The 21,970-nt window shown below is 63.2% G+C and overlaps 4 protein-coding genes across 6 annotated transcripts; 2 read left to right on the top strand and 2 right to left on the bottom strand.

Annotated features, from left to right (window-relative positions):
* Nucleotides 1-17: 17 nt before the first annotated feature.
* Nucleotides 18-3,545, bottom strand: TMED4 (transmembrane p24 trafficking protein 4). Its single transcript, XM_059870775.1, has 5 exons — nt 3,063-3,545; nt 2,648-2,748; nt 2,261-2,386; nt 1,077-1,223; nt 18-449 (listed from the first exon to the last, which is right to left on the bottom strand). The coding sequence occupies exons 1-5, from the start codon at nt 3,355-3,357 to the stop codon at nt 300-302; spliced, it is 819 nt and encodes a 272-aa protein (XP_059726758.1). The 5' UTR covers nt 3,358-3,545; the 3' UTR covers nt 18-299.
* LOC132340038 (interleukin-1 receptor antagonist protein-like) lies at nt 3,545-5,336 on the top strand. 2 transcript variants are annotated; one of them, XM_059870773.1, is made up of 5 exons: nt 3,545-3,799; nt 3,965-4,025; nt 4,104-4,192; nt 4,268-4,398; nt 4,831-5,336. In XM_059870773.1, exons 1-5 carry the CDS (start codon nt 3,796-3,798, stop codon nt 5,041-5,043), a joined length of 498 nt encoding a protein of 165 aa, XP_059726756.1. In that variant the 5' UTR covers nt 3,545-3,795; the 3' UTR covers nt 5,044-5,336. The 2 variants fall into 2 exon arrangements, with proteins under 2 accessions (XP_059726756.1, XP_059726755.1); XM_059870772.1 differs by having other exon boundaries at nt 3,545-4,025.
* Nucleotides 5,219-11,893, top strand: LOC132340040 (interleukin-36 receptor antagonist protein-like). Its single transcript, XM_059870774.1, has 6 exons — nt 5,219-5,350; nt 6,206-6,242; nt 6,362-6,471; nt 6,986-7,129; nt 7,830-7,954; nt 9,203-11,893. The coding sequence occupies exons 2-6, from the start codon at nt 6,214-6,216 to the stop codon at nt 9,404-9,406; spliced, it is 612 nt and encodes a 203-aa protein (XP_059726757.1). The 5' UTR covers nt 5,219-5,350; nt 6,206-6,213; the 3' UTR covers nt 9,407-11,893.
* TGFA (transforming growth factor alpha) lies at nt 11,599-20,567 on the bottom strand. 2 transcript variants are annotated; one of them, XM_059870771.1, is made up of 6 exons: nt 20,475-20,567; nt 17,666-17,719; nt 15,778-15,892; nt 14,563-14,712; nt 13,338-13,474; nt 11,599-12,151 (listed from the first exon to the last, which is right to left on the bottom strand). In XM_059870771.1, the coding sequence occupies exons 1-6, from the start codon at nt 20,503-20,505 to the stop codon at nt 12,144-12,146; spliced, it is 495 nt and encodes a 164-aa protein (XP_059726754.1). In that variant the 5' UTR covers nt 20,506-20,567; the 3' UTR covers nt 11,599-12,143. The 2 variants fall into 2 exon arrangements, 1 of the variants encoding a protein (XP_059726754.1); XR_009489794.1 differs by lacking the exons at nt 11,599-12,151; nt 13,338-13,474; nt 14,563-14,712; nt 20,475-20,567 and having other exon boundaries at nt 15,799-15,892; nt 17,666-20,107.
* Between the last annotated feature and the right edge of the window lie 1,403 nt (nt 20,568-21,970).

Here is a 21,970-nt window from a genome sequence, read left to right as displayed (position 1 = left end):
CGACAGAAATGCAACTCTTGGTGGAACAAAAAAACCCTTTATTTGCCCCCCCAAAAAGCCACCTTGGGAGGTGGTGCCTCTCTGCTCCTGCCATGGCAGGCAGGGCACCCCAAAATCCGCAGGGAGCACCCCAGGGTGGGTGGGATGGGTCTGGGGTCCCAGAAGGGAGCCAGGATCCCTCCCCAGCACCCCAGGATTGGGGTGGGTTTTGGGGTGTGTTTTGGGGTAGGGGTGGGTTTTGGGGAGCCCCCTGGGGTGAGGGTGGGTTTTGGGGTGCCCCCCGAGGGGGTTTTGGGGGGCTAGACCAGTTTCTTGGCCTCGAAGAAGCTCTTGAGGTGCCGCATCTGCCAGAGGCCGGTGAGGATGAGGATGACGGTCTGGGCGATGGACCACCAGAGCACGCGCTGGTTGGTGCTCTCGCTGGTCATGCGGAACCGCTCCTCCCGGTACTGCAACACCCCAAAACCCCACAAATCCACACCAAAACCCCATAAATCCACACCAAACCCCTGTGAATTCCACCCAAAACCCCACAGATTCATGCCAAAACCCCACAGCTTGGCGCTCTTGCTGATCATGTGGAACTGCTCCTCACGGTACTGAGGGGGAAAAACCCCAAAGATTCACCCCAAAATCCCACAAATCCACCCCAAAATCCCATAAATCCACACCAAAACCCCACAGGTTCACACCAAAACCCCAAAGATTTACACCAAAACCGCACAGGTTCACCCCAAAGCTGCAGGTTAATCCCAAAGCCCCATAAATTCACCCCAAAACTCTGTGAATTCCACCCCAAAACCCCACAGATTGACCCCAAAACCCCATGAATTCAACCTCATGAATTCACCCCAAAATCCCAACGACTGACCCCAAAACCCTGTGAATTCCACCCAAAACCCCAAAAATTCACACCAAAACCCCAAAAATTCACAAACCCCCACATGGATTTACACCGAAATCCTGTAAATTCACCCCCAAACTCCCTGAATTCCCCCCAAAACCCCACAAATCCCCCCCAGACCCCCCTGGTGACCCCAAACCCCGAGGTTTGCCCCCAAAAGGTGCCTGCTGACCCTCTGGTAGTTCTGCTCCTTCTGGATCTGCTCCACCTGGTCGAGCAGCTGGCGCGCGCGGAGCTGCAGCTCCGTCAGCTTGTCCTTGGCAGCGATCTCGGGGTAGTTGTTGGTGTGCTCGCCCACCTGGATGTCCAGGTGCACCCGCTGCGGGACAGGGCACGGGGCTGGCACCAACCATGGCTCCAGCAATGGCACTAAACATGGCACCAGTAATGGCACCACCATGGCTCTAACCACGACACCACCATGGCACCACCATGGCTCCAACCATGGCATCAAGCACGGCACCACCATGGCACCAGTAATGGCTCCAACCATGGCACCAACCATGGCACCACCATGGCTCCAACCATGGCACCACCATGGCACCAAACATGGCTCCAACAATGGCACCACCATGGCACCAGTAATGGCTCCAACCATGCACCACCATGGCTCTAACCATGGCACCACCATGGCTCCAACCATGGCACCAACCATGGCACCACCATGGCTCCAACCATCATCCAACCATGGCACCACCATGGCTCCAACCATGGCACCAAACATGGCTCCAGCAATGGCACCACCATGGCTCCAACCTTCATCCAACCATGGTACCACCATGGCTCCAACCATGGCACCACCATGGCTCTAACCATGGCACCACCATGGCTCCAACCATGGCACCACCATGGCTCCAACCTTCATCCAACCATGGCACCACCATGGCTCTAACCACGGCACAACCATGGCTCCAACCATCGTCCAACCATGGCACCACCATGGCACCACCATGGCTCCAACCACGGTCCAAGCATGGCACCAACCATGAGTAGTTGATGCGCTCGCCCACCTGGATGTCCAGGTGCACCCACTGCAGGACAGGGCACAGGGATGGCACTGGGGTGGCACCAGCAATGGCACCAGTAATGGTACCAGTAACGGAAGCAGTAATGGTGCCAGCAATGCACAGCCACAGGGAGGGCACACAGCTGTCACCAGCACTGGCACCAGGGCTGGCACGGCCTTGGGGAGAGCACAGGGCTGGCACCAGCACTGGCACATCCCTGGGGCTGGCATGGGGTGTTGGCATAGGGCTGTCCCCAGGGATGGCATGACTGTGGAGCGGGCATGAGGGCTGTCCCAGGGCTGTCCCCAGGGCTGTCCCAGGGCCGTGCCAGGCTGGCACAGGGCATTACCAGCTTGCCCCCGGCGAACAGCGCCATGCGGGTGGAGTTGGAGTGCAGACAGATCTGGTGCTCGCCCGGCGTGTGCGACGTGAACGTGAAGCGCCCCTCGGAGCCGTACTGCCGCGACAGCACCACCTGTGCCAGCAGGGACACTGTCAGGGTGGTGGGCACGGCCACTGGCATCCCGTGGGGACACTGTCGCTGCCCTGGGCACTGGGGCACAGCCCAGGGATTGCCCAAACCCCCTCCAGGAACCCCTCCCTGTGCCTGGGGGAAGTGCTCAGGGACCTCTCCCCGTGCTAAGGGACCCCTCCCCATACCCATGGACCCCTCCCCATGCCCAGGGGATGCCCAGGAACCCTCCCCGTGCCAGGGGGGTGCCCAAACCCTCCTCACCTTTCCGTCGGGGTCCTTGACCTCCACGTGCATGCCCAGCCCGGGGGTGGAGGGCAGGAAGGACTCGGACTGCTTGTCCCACAGCTGCGTCCGGTAATTGCCTGGCACCGAGAGGGCACCCGGGCTCGGAGCCGACCCCCGTGCCCGGTGGGCTCTGATCCCCCCCGAGCCCTCAGTGGTTCCTCCCGCTTCTAAATTCTGTGTGCCTGTGTCCCCCCGCCAAGTGCCCAGTGGTCTCTCCCGTTACCCTCTCACCCCACCCCCCGCCATTCCCGGTGGTCTCTCCCGTTAACCCCCCAGCCATTCCCGGTGGTCTCTCCCGTTAACCCCTCTCTCCCCCGCCATTCCCGGTGGTCTCTCCCATTCCCCCCTCACGTCCCCCGCCACTCCCGGTGCTCCCCGCCGCCGCCCGCACCGATGACCATGGTCTCGTCGGGGATCTCCTCGATGAAGCAGCGCTTCTCGGTTTCTCCGATGTGGAAGTAGAGCCCGTGCGCCCCCCAGCCCAGCAGCAGCACCGCAGCCATCGCCGCCCTCAGCGCTTCCCACGGCGCCGCCATGGTCCCTCCTGCCCTCCTGCCGGGGGCGCTCTGCGCATGCACGAGCGCCTCACTCGGCTCAGCGCGCACGCGCCGCGCCCTCAGCGCAGGCGCAGTGTTGCCCTCAGCGCTCTGCCAGCGCCTCGCGGCTTCGCGCCTCACTCTACGCATGCGCGATTCCCGCGTCCACTCAGCGCTCCCCACGCCGCCCCTGCGCTCTTCCCGCAGTTCCCGCAGCGCGCATGCGCGCTCGCCGCCGCGGTGGCGCAGCGGGGAGGGCGCCGCTCTTTCGCTGCTGAGATTGCGAGTTCGAGTCCCACCACAGCTGCCACGGGGGTCTCGGTGTCCCCGCGGCGTGTCGCGCTGTCACCCCCCCCTTCCCGCCATGTGTCCCCTCGGTTGTCACCCTACGGGGGTGCTGAGCAATGGCCGGGGCGGGGCGCGCCCTTCTCAGGAGTGTGGCAACACCACCGGCAACTTTCTTCCTTCCTTCCTCCCTTCCCCTCGGCCGCCCGCAGCGCCCGGAGCCGGGGGTCCCGCTGGAACCGGGGGTAGCACCGGAGCCGGGGGTCGCAGAGAGCCGGGGGTGTCACAGAAACCGGGGGTCCCATGGGTGAGCGCTGCCCGGGGACCCCGCGCACGGCCCGGAGGGGTCACGGAGCGCCTGGCACGGCCGGTGCCACCGGGAGGGGTCCCCAAGGCTCGGGGGGCGCGGGCAGGGGGCGCGGGGGTCTCCGGGTGGCCGCTCTCAGCCTCGCCCTCCTCTTCCTCCGCGCAGAGGCCGAAGGCTTCGCCCTCTGCCACGCGCCCGCGCTGCAGACCAAGGTGTTCCAGTACCGGTAAGGGACAGCCCGGGGGTGGCAGGGGACGGGGGTGGCACCGAGAGGTGGCACCGCTGTCCCCGCTTTGCCCACCAGGCTGTGGGACGTGAACCAGAGGTCGCTGTACCTGCGCGATGACCAGCTGGTGGCCGGGCACCTGCAGGGCGCCAACGCCGCGCTGGAAGGTGACACGGGGACCCGCGCGGGGACACGCGTGGGGACGCGGGGACACGAGCTGAGGGTCCCCGTGTCACCTGCAGAGAAGGTGTTCTGGGTGCCCAACCGAGCCCTGGAGCCCGCGCGGCTGCCGGTGATCCTGGGCATCCGGCACGGCTCCCGCTGCCTCCGCACCGAGCGCGGCGCCGCCGGAGAGCCCCGGCTGCGGCTGCAGGTGGGGACAGCGGGGACAGCACCGGGGACAGCGGGGGACAGCGGGGAGACAGCGCGGGGACAGCGTGGGGACAGCGAGGGGACAGAGTGGGGAGAGCGGGGACAGCGAGGGGACATGGACGGGCATGCCAAGGGGATGGGGACATCACAGGGATGGGGACACCGTGGGAATGGGGACAGCAGAGGGATGGTGACATCGAAGGGATGGGGACGCCAAAGGGTTGGGGACACCTAAAGAGATGGGGACACCGTGGGGTGGTGATGAGGATGGGGACACAAAAGTTTTGGGGATGGGACACCTGGGGACACGGGGACTTCAGGGGTGGGACACCGCTGGGTGGGGACATTCCAGGCCGTGCCCACAGCGCACCACGGCGATGGCACACGGTGCCCGGGCGCTGTCCCCGCGGGTGACACGGAGGTGTCACCGCAGGACGTGGACATCCGGGAGCTGCCCCGCGCCGGTGACAGCGGGGCCGCCTTCACCTTCTTCCGCTCCTACCGGGACGGGCTGTGGCGCTTCGAGTCGGCCGCGCACCCCGGCTGGTTCCTGTGCACGTCCCTGCGCGGCCACCAGCCCCTGGCGCTCTGTCGCCCCCGCGATGTCACCTCCCACCTGCTCGACTTCTACTTCCAGCTCTGCTGAGCGCCCCCGGCCCCTGCGCGGGGACAGGGGAGCCCCAGGGTGGTGGCATCTTCCTGGGGAGGGTGGCATCACCCCAGCATGGTGACATCTCCGCCAGGAAGGTGACATCCAACTGGGGAGGGTGGCATCCCCCCCAGGATGGCGACATCCTCACCCCAGGGATGGTGACATCCTCGCTCCTCGGTGACATCTTCCCCAGGACGGTGCCATTCCCCTGGGGACAGCGACATCCCCCTGGGGACGGCGACATCTTCCCCGGGCGCCGGTGCGGGAATAAAGAGATGCCGAGGCCACGCGGTGCCCGAGTGTGGGTGACACACGGGTGGCACAGGGGTGGCACAGCGGGGACAGGGCGGGGCTGGTGGCCCCGCTGGATGTGTCACCGCGGCGGAGTGGCCGCTCTTGCGTCACCCGCGCGATGGTGACAGAACGGGACGTCCCCGGGCGGGGGTGAGGCGGCCCCTTCCCGGATCCCGCGGGGCCGCCCGGGGACAGCGCGGGGACACCGCGGGCACGCGACACGGGGGACACCGCGGGGACAGAGAGGGGCACACGGGGGTGGGGGGACAGCAGGGAGAAGGGACATGGGATTTTGGGGACAGGACACAGGGACACCATGGGGACAGGGGAGGTGGGACCATGGGGACAGGGCACATGGAATCTTGGGGACAAGGCACACAAGACTTTGGGGACAAGGGACCCACGGGGATAGGACACTGGGGACAGGGCATGAGGGACCTTGGGGACAAGGCACAAGGGACATGGGGATGGGACACAGGGGACACTGGGGACAAGAGCACGTGGGAGTTTGGGGACAGTGCTCACAGCACCTTGGGGACAGCAGTCATGGTGACGATGGTGACAAGGTGATGGCACCATGGGGCAGGGGACATCCCCACCACGGTGACCGCGGGCATCACTGGGGATGCTGGCACCAGGTGGCATTTCGCCATCGCTCGGTGTCACTGTCACTCACCCGCCAATTACCGGGGCGGGCTCTGTCCCCGCCCCGCCCGGCTCTATAAAGCCACTGTCACCCGCGGGGACACGGCCCACAGGACACGGGACAGGATCCCGGGAGGTGACACTTCTGCAGGTGCTGCTGGGGACGGGGACAAGCTCGGGGACAATCCTGCTGGCACCTGTGCCACCCTCTCCACAGGCACAGTCATGTCACGCACATCCAGAGCTGCCCTCAGGTGAGCAGGGACAGCGTGGGGACATTGTGGGGACAGCGTGGGGACCCCGCGCTCGTGCCGGGGAGTGTCACCTTCCCCACTCCCCGGTGTCACCTGCCCTGACCTCTCTGTCCCTGCAGAGGGACACCCCAGGGACACCACCCAGGGGTCATGGCAGGGAGTGGGGACACGGACAAGGGTGTCATCGACCCCGACATGGTGGCCTTGTTCGAGGACTTCCTGGGGAAAGGTGGGTGCAGATGTCCCCGTGTCCCTGTCCCCGTGTCCCCTGTGCCCATCCCTGTTCAAATGTCCCCATGTCCCTGTCCCCATGTCACTGTGGTACCCACAGGCCCTGCTGTCCCTGTGTCCCCCCAGCCATGATGCCCATGTCCCCCCCGTCCCCATGTCCCAAGTCCAGACCTGTCTATCCCCATGTCCCCACATTGCCCTGTGTCCCCTCCCCATGTCCCTGTGACTGTGTGTCCCCCTGTCCTCACATCCCCATGTCCCATGTCCCTGTGTCCCCGCCTGTCCATCCCCATGTCCCTGTGATGCCCCCACGACCCATGTCCCTGTGTCCCCACCTGTTTGTCCCCATGTCCCCATATCCTCGTGTCCCTGCGATGTCCCCGTGTCCCTGATGTTCCCGTGTCCCCATGTCCCTGTGATGTCCCCACGTCCCTGTATATCCCCACGTCCCACGTCCTTACCTGTCCATCCCCATGTCCCACCTGTCCGTCTCGCTGTCCCCGTGTCCCCAGTGGTGACAGCGGCCTCCGAGGGGGCGCGCCCGGTGGCCCAGCCCTACCACTACTGGCTGCGGGACACGGAGCAGCAGGGGCTGTGCCTGCGCGACGGCCACCTGGTGGCCACCAGCCTGCAGGGGGCCAACGCCGCCCAGGAAGGTGGGTGACACCCGGGGACAGCGGTGACACTGCATGGGTGACACCTGGGGGGCACAGGGGTGACAATCCATGGGTGTCCCTCTGGTGGCCACCAGCCTGCAGGGGGCCAACGCCGCCCAGGAAGGTGGGTGACACCTGGGGGTTACAGAAGTGACAATCCATGGGTGACACCCTGGAGGTTACAGGGGTGACACTCTATGGGTGTCCATCTGGGGGGTGGACAGAAGTGACAATCCATGGGTGACACCCTGGGAGGACAGAGGTGACAATCCATGGGTGACACCCTGGGAGGACAGAAGTGACAATCCATGGGTGACACCTGGGGGTTACAGGGGTGACAATCCATGGGTGACACCCTGGGAGGACAGAAGTGACAATCCATGGGTGACACCTGAGGGGTGGACAGAGGTGACAATCCGTGGGTGACACCCTGGAGGTTACAGGGGTGACAATCCATGGGTGTCCCTCAGGGAGGACAGGGGTGACACTTTATGGGTGACACCTGAGGGGTGGACAGAGGTGACAATCCATGGGTGACACCCTGGGAGGAGAAGGGTGACAATCCATGAGTGACACTGCCCATGAGTGTCCCTCTGGGGTGACAGGGGTGACAATCCATGGGTGTCCCTCTGGGAGGTCAGTGGTGACAATCCCTGGGTGACACCCTGGGGCACAGTGGTGACACGCCCGTGTCCCACAGAGCCCATCAGCGTTGTCCCCAACCGGCACCTGGAGCGCCAGCGCTGTCCCCTCATCGTGGGCATCCGCGGTGGCACCCGTGCCCTGTCCTGTGGCACCGGCCCCGAGCCACAGCTGATCCTGGAGGTGACACGGGGACACCGGGGTGGCACAGGGGGCTGGGGGTGACACTGGGGTGGCACAGGGGGCTGGGGGTGACACAGGGGACACCGGGGTGGCACAGAGGGCTGGGGGTGACACTGGGGTGGCACAGGGGGCTGGGGGTGACACGGGGGACACCAGGGTGGCACAGGGGGCTGGGAGTGACACAGGGGACACCGGGGTGGCACAGGGGGCTGGGGGTGACATGGGGACACCGGGGTGGCACAGGGGGCTGGGGGTGACACAGGGGACACCAGGGTGGCACAGGGGGCTGGGGGTGACACGGGGGACACGGGGGTGGCACAGGAGGCTGGGAGTGACACAGGGGACACCGGGATGGCACAGGGGGCTGGGGGTGACACGGGGGACACCAGGGTGGCACAGGGGGCTGGGAGGTGACACCGGGGTGGCACAGGGGGCTGGGGGTGACACAGGGGACACCGGGGTGGCACAGGGGGCTGGGGGTGACACAGGGGTGACAGAGGGATAACTCAGTGTGGGGCAGTGGGGACACAAAGGTGGGACAGGCCAAGGTGGGACAGCTTGAGATGGGACAACCCAAGGTGGGTCAGTCAAGGTGGGTCAGCTCAAAGTGGGGACACCCTGGGTGGGTGGGGACCCAAAAATGGCTCAGCTCAAGGTGGGTGACCCAAGGTGAGGGCACCCAGGGCTGGGTCAGCCCAAGGTGGGTCAGCCCAAGGTGGGTCAGCCCCAGGTGGGTCAGCCCCAGGTGGACATCCTGGGAAGGGCCATCCCAAGGTGTGGTGGGTGCCCAGGGCTGGGTCAGCCCAAGGTGGGGCACCCTGGGGTGGCGTCATCCCAAAGCGGTGGCACCTGGAGGCGGGGTCACCAGGAAGTGGGGATTCCCCAGGGTGGGGTCACCTAATGATAGCATCACCTGGGGGTGTGGTCACCTGAGGGTGTGGTCCTGATGTTGTTGTCATCAGAAGATGGTGGTTCCTTGAGGGGGGGTCAGCTGGAGATGGGGTCACCTGGGCATGGGGTCACCTGGGCATGGGGTCAGCTGGAGATGGGGTTACCTGGAGGTGAGATCACCTGGAAATTGGGTCAGTGTGGGTTCCTTGAGGTGGTGTCACCTGGAGATGGGGACACCTGGAGGTGGTGTCACCTGCAGATGGTTGTTCCCCAAGGTGACACCACCAGGCCACGGCTGCCCCCCGTGCCGGTGCTGTCACCATTTGGTGCCACCATTTTCTGTCCTCTGCCTGGCAGGATGTGGGGCTGCTGGAGCTGTTCTCGGGTGACAAGGACAGGGCCACGCCCTTCACCTTCTACAAGACCTTCGGGGGCTCCACGCACACCTTCGAGGCCGCCGCCTTCCCCGGGCTCTTCCTCAGCACGGCCACGGGCCCGGGCGAGGCGCTGGCCCTGGCACCGCCCCCCGGGGCCACCGCCTTCTACCTGCGCCGCAAGTGACACTGGGGACACCCATGGTGGGACATTCCCCAGTGCCACCACCGCCTTCTACCTGCGCTGCAAGTGACACCGGGGACACCCATGGTGGGACATTCCCCAGTGCCACCACCGCCTTCTACCTGCACTGCAAGTGACACCAGGGACATCTGGGATTGGGGACATCCATGGTGCCACCACCGCCTTCTACCTGCACTGCAAGTGACACTGGGGACACCCATGGTGGGACATTCCCCAGTGCCACCACCGCCTTGTACCTGCGCTGCAAGTGACACCGGGGACACCCATGGTGGGACATTCCCCAGTGCCACCACCGCCTTCTACCTGTGCCAAAAGTGACACTGGGGACATCTGGGATTGGGGACATCCATGGTGCCACCACCGCCTTCTACCTGCGCCGCAAGTGACACCAGGGACATCTGGGACTGGGGACATTCATGGTGCCACCACCGCCTTCTACCTGCGCCGCAAGTGACACCGGGGACACCCATGGTGGGACATTCCCCAGTGCCACCACCGCCTTCTACCTGTGCTGCAAGTGACACCAGGGACATCTGGGACTGGGGACATCCATGGTGAGACATCCATGGTGCCACCACTGCCTTCTACCTGCGCCGAAAGTGACACCGGGGACACCCATGGTGGGACATTCCCCAGTGCCACCACCGCCTTCTACCTGTGCTGCAAGTGACACCAGGGACATCTGGGATTGGGGACATCCATGGTGGGACATTCACCACTGCCACCACTGCCTTCTACCTGCACTGCAAGTGACACTGGGGACATCGGGGACTGGGGACATCCCTGGTGCCACCACTGCCTTCTACCTGCGCCGCAAGTGACACTGGGGACATCCATGGTGGGGACATCCATGATGGGACATTCACCACTGCCACCACCGCCTTCTACCTGTGCCAAAAGTGACACCTGGGGGACGTCTGGGACTGGGGACATCCATGGTGCCACCACCGCCTTCTACCTGCGCCGCAAGTGACACTGGGGACACCCATGGTGGGACATTCCCCAGTGCCACCACCGCCTTCTACCTGCACCGAAAGTGACACTGGGGACATGTGGGACTGGGGACATCCATGGTGGGACATTCACCACTGCCACCACCGCCTTCTACCTGCACCGCAAGTGACACCGGGGACATCTGGGATTGGGGACATTCATGGTGCCACCACCTTCTACCTGCGCCGCAAGTGACACCAGGGACATCCATGGTGGGGACATCCATGGTGGGACATTCACCACTGCCACCACTGCCTTCTACCTGCACTGCAAGTGACACCGGGGACATCTGGGATTGGGGACATCCCTGGAGGGATCAGAACTCTCTTTTTGGGGTCAGGACCCTGCTTTTGGGTTAAGAACCTTTTTTTTTTTGGTGTCAGAACCATTTGGGAGAGAACCAAACCCGTCGGGGAGCGCCCCAAAACTGCCCCAAAACGGCCCCAAAACCGCCCCAAAACCAAATGGGAACCACCCCAAAACTGCTGGGAAACCAAAAAGCCCCAAACCTGCTGAGAATGACCCCAAAACTGCCAGGAATTGCCCCAAAACCAATGAGAATCGTCCCAAACCAGCCACAAAACTCTTGGTATCCCTAAACTGTCCCAAACCTGAGGGGAATTGCCCCAAAACCTCCAGGACCACCCCAAAACTGATGGGAATTGCCCCAAAACCTCCAGGACCACCCCAAAACTGACAGGACCACCCCAAAACTGATGGGAATTGCCCCAAAACCACCCTAAACTGCCCCAGAACGGGGCCAAAACTGGGACATCAGGGCTTGAAAATTTGGGATGAAAATTTGGGAATTTGGGGCTGGTCCCAAAACCGGGCTTCAAAATTTGGGATAAAATTATGGGAAAACGGGGCTGAGTTCATCATTGGGACATTAGGCTTCAAAATTTGGGATGAAATTGTGGGAAAACGGGGCTGAGGTCATCATTGGGGCATCAGGGATTGAAAATTTGGGATGAAAATTTGGGAATTTGGGGCTCAACCATCCCTGGGAATATTCCCCCACTCCCAGCTGTGGGATTCAGCATCTCCTTCCCAAATACTCCCCCCAAAAAACCCCAAACCACGAATTTTTTGGGGAAAAAAAAAATAATTTACATCACTTAAATAACTAAACCAGGTTTTTAGGATGGGAAAAAAAAAAATCAAAACCCTGAGACCAGGCAGTGACAAGAACATCTTTATAGGAATCAAAATTAATTTAAACCAGGCGAAATAAATTAAAACATTAAATATTAACTTTCAGTGCAACATATACAGAAGACATGAGAGTAACCATGACTTTAAAAAAAAACCCCAAAAACCCCAAAACAACCCCAAAAACAACCCCAAAACAGAGGGAAAAGCTCTGGGTTTGGTTACTAAGGGGAAATTAAGGCTGTGCCTCCAGCCCGAGGAGGTTTCCTGGGATTTAAATTCATTTATTATTAATAAAAAGCTGGGATTTGTCCCCAAAAATGAGCCAGATTTGGGTTTTTGTTTTTTTTTTTTCCTGTAGAAAAATAAATCCCCATCCTGGCGGGGGTTTGGGTTAAAATCCCAAAGATTTGGGTTTGAAAAGTCCCCGGGCAAACGACCCAAAAGTCCAGGGAGAACCCGGGGAAACGGCGGGAAAAGGGGAAAACGCCCCAAAAAAAGGATCCGAGGGGGGAGGGGACGGTCCTGGGGGTCCCCAGGTGTCCCCAGGTGTCCCCAGGTGGTCTCGGGTCTGTCACACACCTGTGGGGATGGGAATGGCAGCAATTACAGACCAGGGTGTCACCTGTCCCCTGTGTCCCCTCACCTGTCCCAGGTGTCCCCAGGTGTTCCTCCCCTGTCCCCTGTGTCCCCTCACCTGTCCCAGGTGTCCCTCCCCTGTCCCCTATGCCCCTCACCTGTCCCAGGTGTCCCTCCCCTGTCCCCTATGCCCCTCACCTGTCCCAGGTGTCCCTCCCCTGTCCCCTATGCCCCTCACCTGTCCCAGGTGTCCCTCCCCTGTCCCCTATGCCCCTCACCTGTCCCAGGTGTCCCTCCCCTGTCCCCTATGCCCCTCACCTGTCCCAGGTGTCCCTCCCCTGTCCCCTGTGTGCCCTCACCTGTCCCAGGTGTCCCCCACCTGTCCCCTGTGTCCCCAGATGTCCCCTCACCTGTCCAATATGTCCTCTCACCCGTCCCAGGTGTCCCCACATGTCCCCAGGTGTCCCTCCCCTGTTCCAGGTGTCCCCAGGTGTCCCAGGTGTCCCTCACCTGTCTCGCTGTGGCAGCAGGACGCTCCCCCCTTGAGCAGCCCCTCCCATTCCTCCTGTTACCCCCAGGTGTCCCCTGTGTCCCCAGGTGTCCCCAGGTGTCCCTCACCTGTCCCAGGTGTCCCTCACCTGTCCCAGGTGTCCCCAGGTGTCCCTCACCTGTCTCGCTGTGGCAGTAAGATGCTCCCCCCTTGAGCAGCCCCCCCGGTTCCTCCTGTCAGCCCCAGGTGTCCCCTCTGTCCCCAGGTGTCCCCAGGTGTCCCTCACCTGTCCCAGGTGTCCCTCACCTGTCTCGCTGTGGCAGCAGGACGCTCCCCCCTTGAGCAGCCCCCCCGGTTCCTCCTGTCACCCCCAGGTGTCCCCTGTGTCCCCAGGTGTCCCTCACCTGTCCCAGGTGTCCCCAGGTGTCCCAGGTGTCCCTCACCTGTCTCGCTGTGGCAGCAGGATACTCCCCCCTTGAGCAGCCCCTCTGGTTCCTCCTGTCACCCCCAGGTGTCCCCTGTGTCCCCAGGTGTCCCTCACCTGTCCCAGGTGTCCCCAGGTGTCCCTCACCTGTCTCGCTGTGGCAGCAGGACGCTCCCCCCTTGAGCAGCCCCCCCGGTTCCTCCTGTCACCCCTAGGTGTCCCCTGTGTCCCCAGGTGTCCCTCACCTGTCCCAGGTGTCCCCAGGTGTCCCTCACCTGTCTCACTGTGGCAGCAGGACGCTCCCCCCTTGAGCAGCCCCCCCGGTTTCTCGGGGCCGGCTCCGGGCTCGCGGCACCAGCCGGGACAGGGACAGGGACAGGGCCAGGGCCAGCGCTTCCGCAGGCGACAGCAGCTGGGGACAGCAACAGGGACAGGGATGGGACAGGGACACAGACATGGGGACAGGGACAGGGATGGGACAGGGACACGGACATGGGGACAGCAACAGGGACAGGGATGGGACAGGGACACAGACATGGGGACAGGGACAGGGATGGGACAGGGACACGGACATGGGGACAGCAACAGGGACAGGGATGGGACAGGGACACAGACATGGGGACAGGGACAGGGATGGGACAGGGACACAGACATGGGGACAGTGACAGGGACATGGGGACAGGGACAGGGATGGGACAGGGACACAGACATGGGGACAGCAACAGGGACATGGGGACAGGGACGGGGACAGGGATGGGACAGGGACACAGACATGGGGACAGGGACAGGGATGGGACAGGGACACGGACATGGGGACAGTGACAGGGACATGGGGACAGGGACAGGGATGGGACAGGGACACAGACATGGGGACAGCAACAGGGACATGGGGACAGGGACGGGGACAGGGACACAGACATGGGGACAGGGACAGGGATGGGACAGGGACACGGACATGGGGACAGGGACAGGGATGGGACAGGGACAGGGACATGGGGACAGCAACAGGGACAGGGATGGGACAGGGACACAGACATGGGGACAGGGACAGGGATGGGACAGGGACACAGACATGGGGACACAGGGAATGTGAATGGGGACAGGGACAGGGCACACAGGGAATGGGGACAGGGAATGGGAACACAGGGACAAGGAATGGGGACAGGGTCAGGGATGGGGTCAGGGAATGGGGACAGGGTCAGGGACATGGGGACAGGGACGGGGACATGGGGACAGGGACACAGACATGGGGACAGGGACAGGGATGGGACAGGGACACAGACATGGGGACACAGGGAATGTGAATGGGGACAGGGACAGGGCACACAGGGAATGGGGACAGGGAATGGGAACACAGGGACAGGGAATGGGGACAGGGATGGGGACACAGGAATGGGGAGAGGGGACAGGGATGGGGACAGGGAACGGGGACAGGGAATGGGGACAGGGCTGGGGTCCCTTGCCCCGGGCTGTCCCCAGGAATTCCCTGGTGGCACTCACTGGACCAGGACGCAGACGGTGACGAGCAGGGCCGAGGCCACCACGGCCACCACGAGCAGGGCCGTGATGGTCTGCTTCTTCTGGGTGGCTGCCACCACGGCCAGCAGGTCAGCGTGCTCACAGCGTGTCCCCACATAGCCCGAGTGACACCTGGGGACACACAGGGACACAGGGCAGGTCAGAGTGTCCCCACGTAGCCCGAGTGACACCTGGGGACACACAGGGACACAGAGCAGGTCAGAGTGTCCCCATGTACCCTGAGTGACACCTGGGGACACAGGGCAGGTCAGAGTGTCCCCATGTACCCTGAGTGACACCTGGGGACACACAGGGACACAGAGCAGGTCAGAGTGTCCCCACACAGCCCGAGTGACACCTGGGGACACACAGGGACACAGGGCAGGTCAGAGTGTCCCCACGTAGCCCGAGTGACACCTGGGGACACACAGGGACACAGAGCAGGTCAGAGTGTCCCCATGTACCCTGAGTGACACCTGGGGACACAGGGCAGGTCAGAGTGTCCCCATGTACCCTGAGTGACACCTGGGGACACACAGGGACACAGGGCAGGTCAGAGTGTCCCCATGTACCCTGAGTGACACCTGGGGACACACAGGGCAGGTCAGAGTGTCCCCATGTACCCTGAGTGACACCTGGGGACACACAGGGACACAGGGCAGGTCAGCCTGGAGTTTTGGGACTGCCAGGACACCAAACCCTGAATTTGGGGATCACTGGGACACCAAACCCACAGTTTTGGGGTCAGGGGATTTAGGCACTCACACACAGGTTCTCCAGCCCCCACAGTTTTGGGGTTAGGGGATTTAGGCACTCACACTCAGGTCTCTCCTGCCCCCACAGTTTCAGGGCTAGGGGATTTAGGCACTCACACTCAGGTTCTCCTGCCCCCACACTTTCAGGGTTAGGGGATTTAGGCACTCACACTCAGGTTTCTCCTGCCCCCAGTGTTTTGGGGTTAGGGGATTGAGGCACTCACACACAGATTTCTCCTGCCCCCACACTTTCAGGGCTAGGGGATTTAGGCACTCACACACAGAGGTCTCTCCAGCCCCCACAGTTTCACAGTCAGGGGATTGAGGCACTCACACTCAGGTCTCTCCTGCCCCCACACTTTCAGGGTCAGGGGATTTAGGCACTCACACTCAGGTCTCTCCTGCCCCCACAGTTTTGGGGTCAGGGGATTGAGGCACTCACACGCAGGCGGGTTTCTCCTCCTGCACCAGGAAGCGGCAGGTGCCGTGGAAGCAGAACTGCCGGTGCGAGTCGGGGCACTCGTTGAAGTGCGACCTCACCGCCGCCGCCACCGGAGCTGCCCGAGAAACCGGGAGAAAAAAGGGGATTTGGGGGAAATCCCAAAAAATGGGGAGCAGCCCCCACCCCACAGCCCCTGGGGGGGTTGGGGGAAGGGGTGGCAGCAGCCTCGGGGTGACAGGAGGGACATGGGGCTGGGCTCCTTCCCAGCCCAAAAGGAGATGTCCCACCCCAAAAGGAGATGTCCCATCCCAAAAGGAGATCTCCCATCCCAAAAGATCTCCCATCCCAAAAGATCTCCCATCCCAAAAGGAGCTTTTCCCACCCCAAAAGATTTCCCATCCAAAAAGGAGATTTTCCATCCCAAAAGGAGATTTTCTCCATCCCAAAAGGAGATTTTCTCCATCCCAAAAGGGAGATTTTCTCCATCCCAAAAGGAGATTTTCTCCATCCCAAAAGGGAGACGTCCCAGCCCCAAAAAGAGTTTTTTCCACCCTAAAAGGAGATTTCTCAGCTCCAGAAGGGAAACGTCCCATCTCCACAAGAGATTTCCCATCCCAAAAGGAGATTTCCCACCCAAAAGGGAGATTTTCTCCACCCCAAAAGGGAGATTTTCTCCATCCCAAAAAGGGAGATTTCCCATCCCAAAAAGGGAGATTTCCCCATCCTAAAAAGGGAGATTTCCCACCCAAAAGGGAGATTTCCCTCCCCAAAAGGAGATTTCCCATCCCCAAGGGTGAGCAGAGCTGCTTTAGGGTTTATTTCGGGATCTCTGTGCAGCCACCCCAAAGATCCCAGCTGGGTCCTGCCTCAATAATCCCTCAGGAATTTCCTAAAGAGCTCAGAAGGAGGAGGAGGAGGAGGAGGAGGAGGAGGAGGAGGGAGCCCAGCCCTGCTCCTGTTTCCCATTAAGCCCCACCAAACCCCCCTGGTTTGAATTATCCCCGGGAGGGAATTTCCTGCTGGGATCGTTTGGGATCCAGGCACTTCCGACCCACCCCCGGCTCCTCAGGGGATTGATGGCAGCCCTGGGGGGGGAAAGTCTGGGATGTGGGCTGGGATCGGGGTGTCCCCGTGTCCCCAGGGCTGGGAAGGGCCACCTTGAGATGTCCCCATGTCCCCAACACTGGAAGAGCCACCTTGGGGTGTCCCCATGTCCCCAGAGCTGGGAAGAGCCACCCTGGGGTGTCCCTGTGTCCCCAGAGCCAGGAAGGGCCACCCTGGGGTGTCCCTGTGTCCCCAGAGCCAGGAAGGGCCACCCTGGGGTGTTCCTGTGTCCCCAGAGCTGGAAAGGGCCACCTTGAGATGTCCCCATGTTCCCAACACTGGGAAGAGCCACCCTGGGGTGTCCCCATGTCCCCAGAGCTGGGAAGAGCCACCCTGGGGTGTCCCCGTGTCCCCAGAGCCAGGAAGGGCCACCTTGAGGTGTCCCTGTGTCCCCAACACTGGAAGAGCCACCCTGGGATGTCCCCATGTCCCCAGCTCTGAGGAGGTTTTCAGAGGTTCTTGGGGGCTGGAAATCCTTTCCTTGTAGGGAAACCCTTTCTTTTGGGGCCAAACCCTTTCCTTTTGGGGCCAGAAACTCTTTATTTTTGGGGCCAGAAACTCTTTCCTTTTGGGGCCAGAAACTCTTCCTTTTTGGGGCCAAAACCCCTTTGCTTTTGGGAACAGAACCCCTTTTTTTGGGGCAGGAACCCATTCCCGGTTTTCCCCTCAGAGATCAGGCCCAGGATCCCACCCAGGGCCCCGTAACCCCATCAAGAGGAGGGGTGGGACACCGGAAAACCCCAAAATTCCCCAAAATTCCCCCAAATTCCTGCTGGGCACTCACCGCTCCGGCCGGCCGTGCTGTTGTCCAGCGCGTGGCACGCGGCCAGCAGGACACCTGGGGAGGGACAATGGGGTCAGCCACGCCCTGACCCCAAAAAAACCCCACAAAAGAACCCCCAAGGGGGATTTAGGGTGGCCGAAACCACCCCGAGATTTTGAAGGAAAACGCAGGAATTTTAAGGAAATTTTTAAGGAAACATCTCCGAGATTTTTAAGGAAAAATCTCCAAGGTTTTTATGGAAAATGCAGGAATTCCCAGGGGGGGTGGAATTATGGGGTCATGGCAGGAATGACCCCCTCAAGTGACCCCCTTGGAATTTTTTTGAGGAAAATTCTCCAAGATTTTTAAGAGGGAAAAAAAAAGGGATCCAGCCAGGGCTTCAGGGATCCTCCACAGCTTGAGGGATCCACCACAAATTCAGGGATCCACCACGACTTTGAGGATCCTCCATGGCCTCGGGGATCCACAACAAATTCAGGGATCCACTGGAGTTCCAGGGATCCAGTGCAGCTTCAGGGATCCTCCACAGCTCCCCTGGTTTCCTCACAGACCTCGGGGCTTCTCCTCCTGTGGAAATTCCATCACCAATCCCGTCTGATCCCAACTTTTCCCACTTTTTCCTGGCTCGGAGCTTCACTTCTGGGGTTTTTGAGAAATGAGCCTCCACTCCTGGGATTTTGGGAATGGCTCAGCCTGGTGGGATCAGTGGGCATCCATCCCTTGGCATTCCAGTGGGATCAGTGGGCATCCATCCCTGTGGGCATCCTGGTGGGATCAGTGGGCATCCATCCCTTGGCATTCCAGTGGGATCAATGGGTGTCCATCCCGGTGGGTATTCCAGTCCTGAGTGGGCATCCATCCCTTGGCACCAGGGTGGGATCAGTGGGCATCCATCCCTTGGCATCAGGGTGGGATCAGTGGGCATCCATCCCTGTGGGCATCCTGGTGGGATCAGTGGGCATCCATCCCTTGGCATTCCAGTGGGATCAGTGGGCATCCATCCCTGTGGGCATCCTGGTGGGATCAGTGGGCATCCATCCCTGTGGGCATCCTGGTGGGATCAGTGGGCATCCATCCCTCTGGGCATTCTGGTGGGATCAGTGGGCATCCATCCCCTGGGCATCCATCCCCTTGGCATTCTGGTGGGATCAGTGGGCATCCATCCCTGTGGGCATCCAAGCCCTGGGCATTCCATTGGGATCAGTGGGCATCCATCCCTGTGGGCATCCATCCCCTTGGCATTCTGGTGGGATCAGTGGGCATCCATCCCCTGGGCATCCATCCCCTGGGCATTCCAGTAGGATCAGTGGGCATCCATCCCTGTGGGCATCCATCCCCGAGGGCATCCATCCCTTGGCATTCTGGCTCTTCTGTTCTCCTCTCCGTGGGCAGGTGGCAAGCCCAGCCCTCATCCCCGATCCCGGCCCTTGGGAAGTTTTCCACGCCCGGGCCCAGCCTGGGGGCTCCGGACACCTCCTGGACACTCGGACAATCCACGCTCGAGCCCTGGCGTGGGGCTGACCCATCCCCACCCCTGTTTGGTTTTCCAGCCCATCCCTCCGGGATCTCCGAAGGACTCCCGAGCCTTCCCACCGCGCTCCCCGCAGCTCCAGCCCGCGAGTTCCCGCCTCGCTTCTCCCCACGGCGTCTCCGTTATCGCTGCGTTCCAAACCCCCCCGGCTCCGATCCAGCCCCGCGCTGCAGGGACCCGGAGCGCTCCCCTTCCCTTCCCCACGGCCCGGGGGCTCCGATCCCACCCGGATCCCACCCGGGAACTGCCGGGATCGGGGCGCCCAGAGAGCCGGGGAACGCTCGGAGCCCCCCAGGGCGAGCACCGGCACCGGAGAGAGACCCGGAGCCGCGGGAGCGGGAGAGAACGGGACACGGGACTCGGGATGAGCCTCGGCAGGAGGGACACGGCGCTGGAGCCACCGGGGGACGCTCGGACCGGGACACGGCGCTGGAGCCACCGGGAGAAACTCGGACCGGGACACGGTGCTGGAGCCACCGGGAGAAACTCGGACCGGGACACGGCGCTGGAGCCACCGAGAGAAACTCGGACCGGGACATGGCGCTGGAGCCACCGGGGGACGCTCGGACCGGGACACGGTGCTGGAGCCACCGAGGGACGCTCGGACCGGGACACGGTGCTGGAGCCACCGAGGGACGCTCGGACCGGGACACGGTGCTGGAGCCACCGGGGGACGCTCGGCGGAGGAGCAGGACCGGGAGCTGGAGCGGGGCCAAGCCCAGCCGCTTTCCCGGAGCGCCGCTTTCCCACCGGGATACCGGAGCTGCGGCTGGGTGCCACCGGCGGGGACAGCGCGACAAAGCCAGCCGAGCTCCAGCCGTCCGCACCGGGATCCTTCCGTCCTTCCCCCGGGAGCATCCCTGCTCCCGTCCCGTCCCGGCATCGCCCCGCTCCAGCCCGGAGCGCCCCCGCTTCCCACCGCCCCCTTCCCTCGGCACCAACCCCCACCCCCCGCAACTCTAATTAGCCCCCAGCCCTAATTAGCCGCTCTAATTAAGCGTCTGACCGCGGCCGTACTCACGCGTCGCGGCGAAGGCGCCTTTCCCACAGGGAACGAACTTCGGGAGCGCCCGCGCGGGGGAATTTTATGGGGTTTTTATGGGATTTTCACCGCGTTCCCGCAATTCACGGAGCCGACCCCCAGAACCCACCCGCAGAGCCCCCCGAGCCCTCGGGGGCCGCCCCGCTCCGGGGGCGCTGCCCCTCGGCGGGGTCCGGCCGGGGCGGGGGGCGCGGAGCCCCCCGGGCCGGGCCGAGCCCCCCGCGCCCCGCACGTACCGAGGGCGAGCGCGGCCGGGCCGCCCGCCATGGCGGGGCTGCACCGGAGCGAGCGGGGCCGGGGCCGGGCCGGGCCGGGCGGGCGCTGGCGGCGGGGCCGCTGCGGGGCCGAGGGGCGGCTCCGCCCGGCGGAAATGGGCGGCACCGGCCGGGCCGGGGCGGGGACAGCGCGGGCAGCGGCACGGCCGGACCGCCCCGGGCACCGCGCGGGACACACCCCCGGGACCACCGGGACCCGCCCCCGGGACCACCGGGACTCTGTGGGACCCACCCCCGGGACCCTTCCTGACCCACCCCCGGGACCACCGGGATCCGCCCCTGGGACCACCAGGACCCTGTGGGACCCACCCCCGGGACCACCGGGACCCGCTCTCGGGACAACCGGGACTCTGTAGGACCCACCCCCGGGACCCCTCCGGACCCACCCCCGGGACCCAACCCGACACCCTGCGGGGTTCACCCCCGCGGGACCACCTGGGCAATCCCTCGGGAACCCCCGGGACCCCCCGGGAGCTCCCTGGGACCATCCGGGACCACCCCCCGCCAGGATTGTCCGGACTCACCTGGGATCTCCACTCCGGTCCCCCTCTCCTGGGACCCCCCTTGGACCCACCACCCACAGACTCCCCTCAATCCCTGGGGACCCCCCAACCCTCTGGACCTGTGACCCCCAAGTCCCCCTGGATCTGCAGCCCCCGGAACCCCCAAACCTCCCCTACAACCGGCCCTGCCACCCCTGGGATCCCCCCGGTGCCACCCATGGGGGGACCCAGCCCCGGGTGTCCCCAGGGGATCCCCCCACCCCTCCAAGGCTGAATTTTGGGTTGGGGTCACCCCCATGGGGAGCCCTTGGCCCCAGCTCAGTGTCACCCCCATGTCCCCACATCCCCCCATGGAGTTGGGGGGGGTCAAGAGGGACCAGGGCCCCCCATGTCCCTCCCTGCCCCCCCGTGACTCCCGGATTGCCAAACCCCAGCCAGCACATCCTGTGTCACCCTCAGCTGCTGCTGATGCCAGCCTCGGTCATCCCGAAATCTGCAGGGCCACCACCCCACTGACCCCGCCCTTGGTCATCCCAGTCTGGCCAGTGGTGACCCAAACCTGGCCAGCAGTGATCCAAATGTGGTGGTGACCCAAATCTGGCCAGCAGTGACCCAAACCTGACCAGTAATGACCCAAATCCAACCAGTGGTGATCCAAACCTGGCCAGCAGTGATCCAAATCTGGTGGTGACCCAAACCTGGCCACTGATGACCCAAACCTGGCCAGTGGCCAGAACATCCCCCATTATCCATGAGGATCACCCCTGAGGACCCCAGGTCTGACCCAAAGAAGCCCCTGGGTGTGGGGCCAGGGGGGTTTGGCGAGGTCCGTGCCAGGCTGGGTCCCCAGGCATGTCCCCTGGTGTGTTCCCCGCTGTGTCCCCCCGTGTGTCCCCTGGCACATCCCCCCGCGTCCCCGGGGTGTCCCCTCCCGTGGGAGCCTCTGGCAGCCGC

The sequence above is a fragment of the Haemorhous mexicanus genome, chromosome 30, assembly GCF_027477595.1.
Source record: "Haemorhous mexicanus isolate bHaeMex1 chromosome 30, bHaeMex1.pri, whole genome shotgun sequence".
Classification (NCBI taxonomy): Eukaryota; Metazoa; Chordata; class Aves; order Passeriformes; family Fringillidae; genus Haemorhous; species Haemorhous mexicanus.
This window is presented reverse-complemented; position numbering and strand designations above follow the sequence as displayed.

What these genes read in the sequence shown, in the direction of transcription:
- LOC132340038 (XM_059870772.1), top strand. Translation starts at nt 3,796, where the DNA reads ATGGGTGAGCGCTGCCCGGGGACCCCGCGCACGGCCCGGAGGGGTCAC. An exon ending in ACCAAGGTGTTCCAGTACCG is followed by an intron (nt 4,026 to 4,103) that starts GTAAGGGACAGC and finishes TTTGCCCACCAG; the next exon opens with GCTGTGGGACGTGAACCAGA. An exon ending in CGCCAACGCCGCGCTGGAAG is followed by an intron (nt 4,193 to 4,267) that starts GTGACACGGGGA and finishes TGTCACCTGCAG; the next exon opens with AGAAGGTGTTCTGGGTGCCC.
- TMED4 (XM_059870775.1), bottom strand. Translation starts at nt 3,357, where the DNA reads ATGCGTAGAGTGAGGCGCGAAGCCGCGAGGCGCTGGCAGAGCGCTGAG. An exon ending in CGACGAGACCATGGTCATCG is followed by an intron (nt 2,749 to 3,062) that starts GTGCGGGCGGCG and finishes TCTCGGTGCCAG; the next exon opens with GCAATTACCGGACGCAGCTG. An exon ending in AGGAGCAGAACTACCAGAGG is followed by an intron (nt 450 to 1,076) that starts GTCAGCAGGCAC and finishes GGGGTGTTGCAG; the next exon opens with TACCGGGAGGAGCGGTTCCG.
- LOC132340040 (XM_059870774.1), top strand. Translation starts at nt 6,214, where the DNA reads ATGTCACGCACATCCAGAGCTGCCCTCAG. An exon ending in ACATCCAGAGCTGCCCTCAG is followed by an intron (nt 6,243 to 6,361) that starts GTGAGCAGGGAC and finishes CTGTCCCTGCAG; the next exon opens with AGGGACACCCCAGGGACACC. An exon ending in AGCCACAGCTGATCCTGGAG is followed by an intron (nt 7,955 to 9,202) that starts GTGACACGGGGA and finishes TCTGCCTGGCAG; the next exon opens with GATGTGGGGCTGCTGGAGCT.
- TGFA (XM_059870771.1), bottom strand. Translation starts at nt 20,505, where the DNA reads ATGGCGGGCGGCCCGGCCGCGCTCGCCCTCG. An exon ending in CCCGGCCGCGCTCGCCCTCG is followed by an intron (nt 17,720 to 20,474) that starts GTACGTGCGGGG and finishes GTCCCTCCCCAG; the next exon opens with GTGTCCTGCTGGCCGCGTGC. An exon ending in ACCGTCTGCGTCCTGGTCCA is followed by an intron (nt 13,475 to 14,562) that starts GTGAGTGCCACC and finishes TGCTGTCCCCAG; the next exon opens with CTGCTGTCGCCTGCGGAAGC.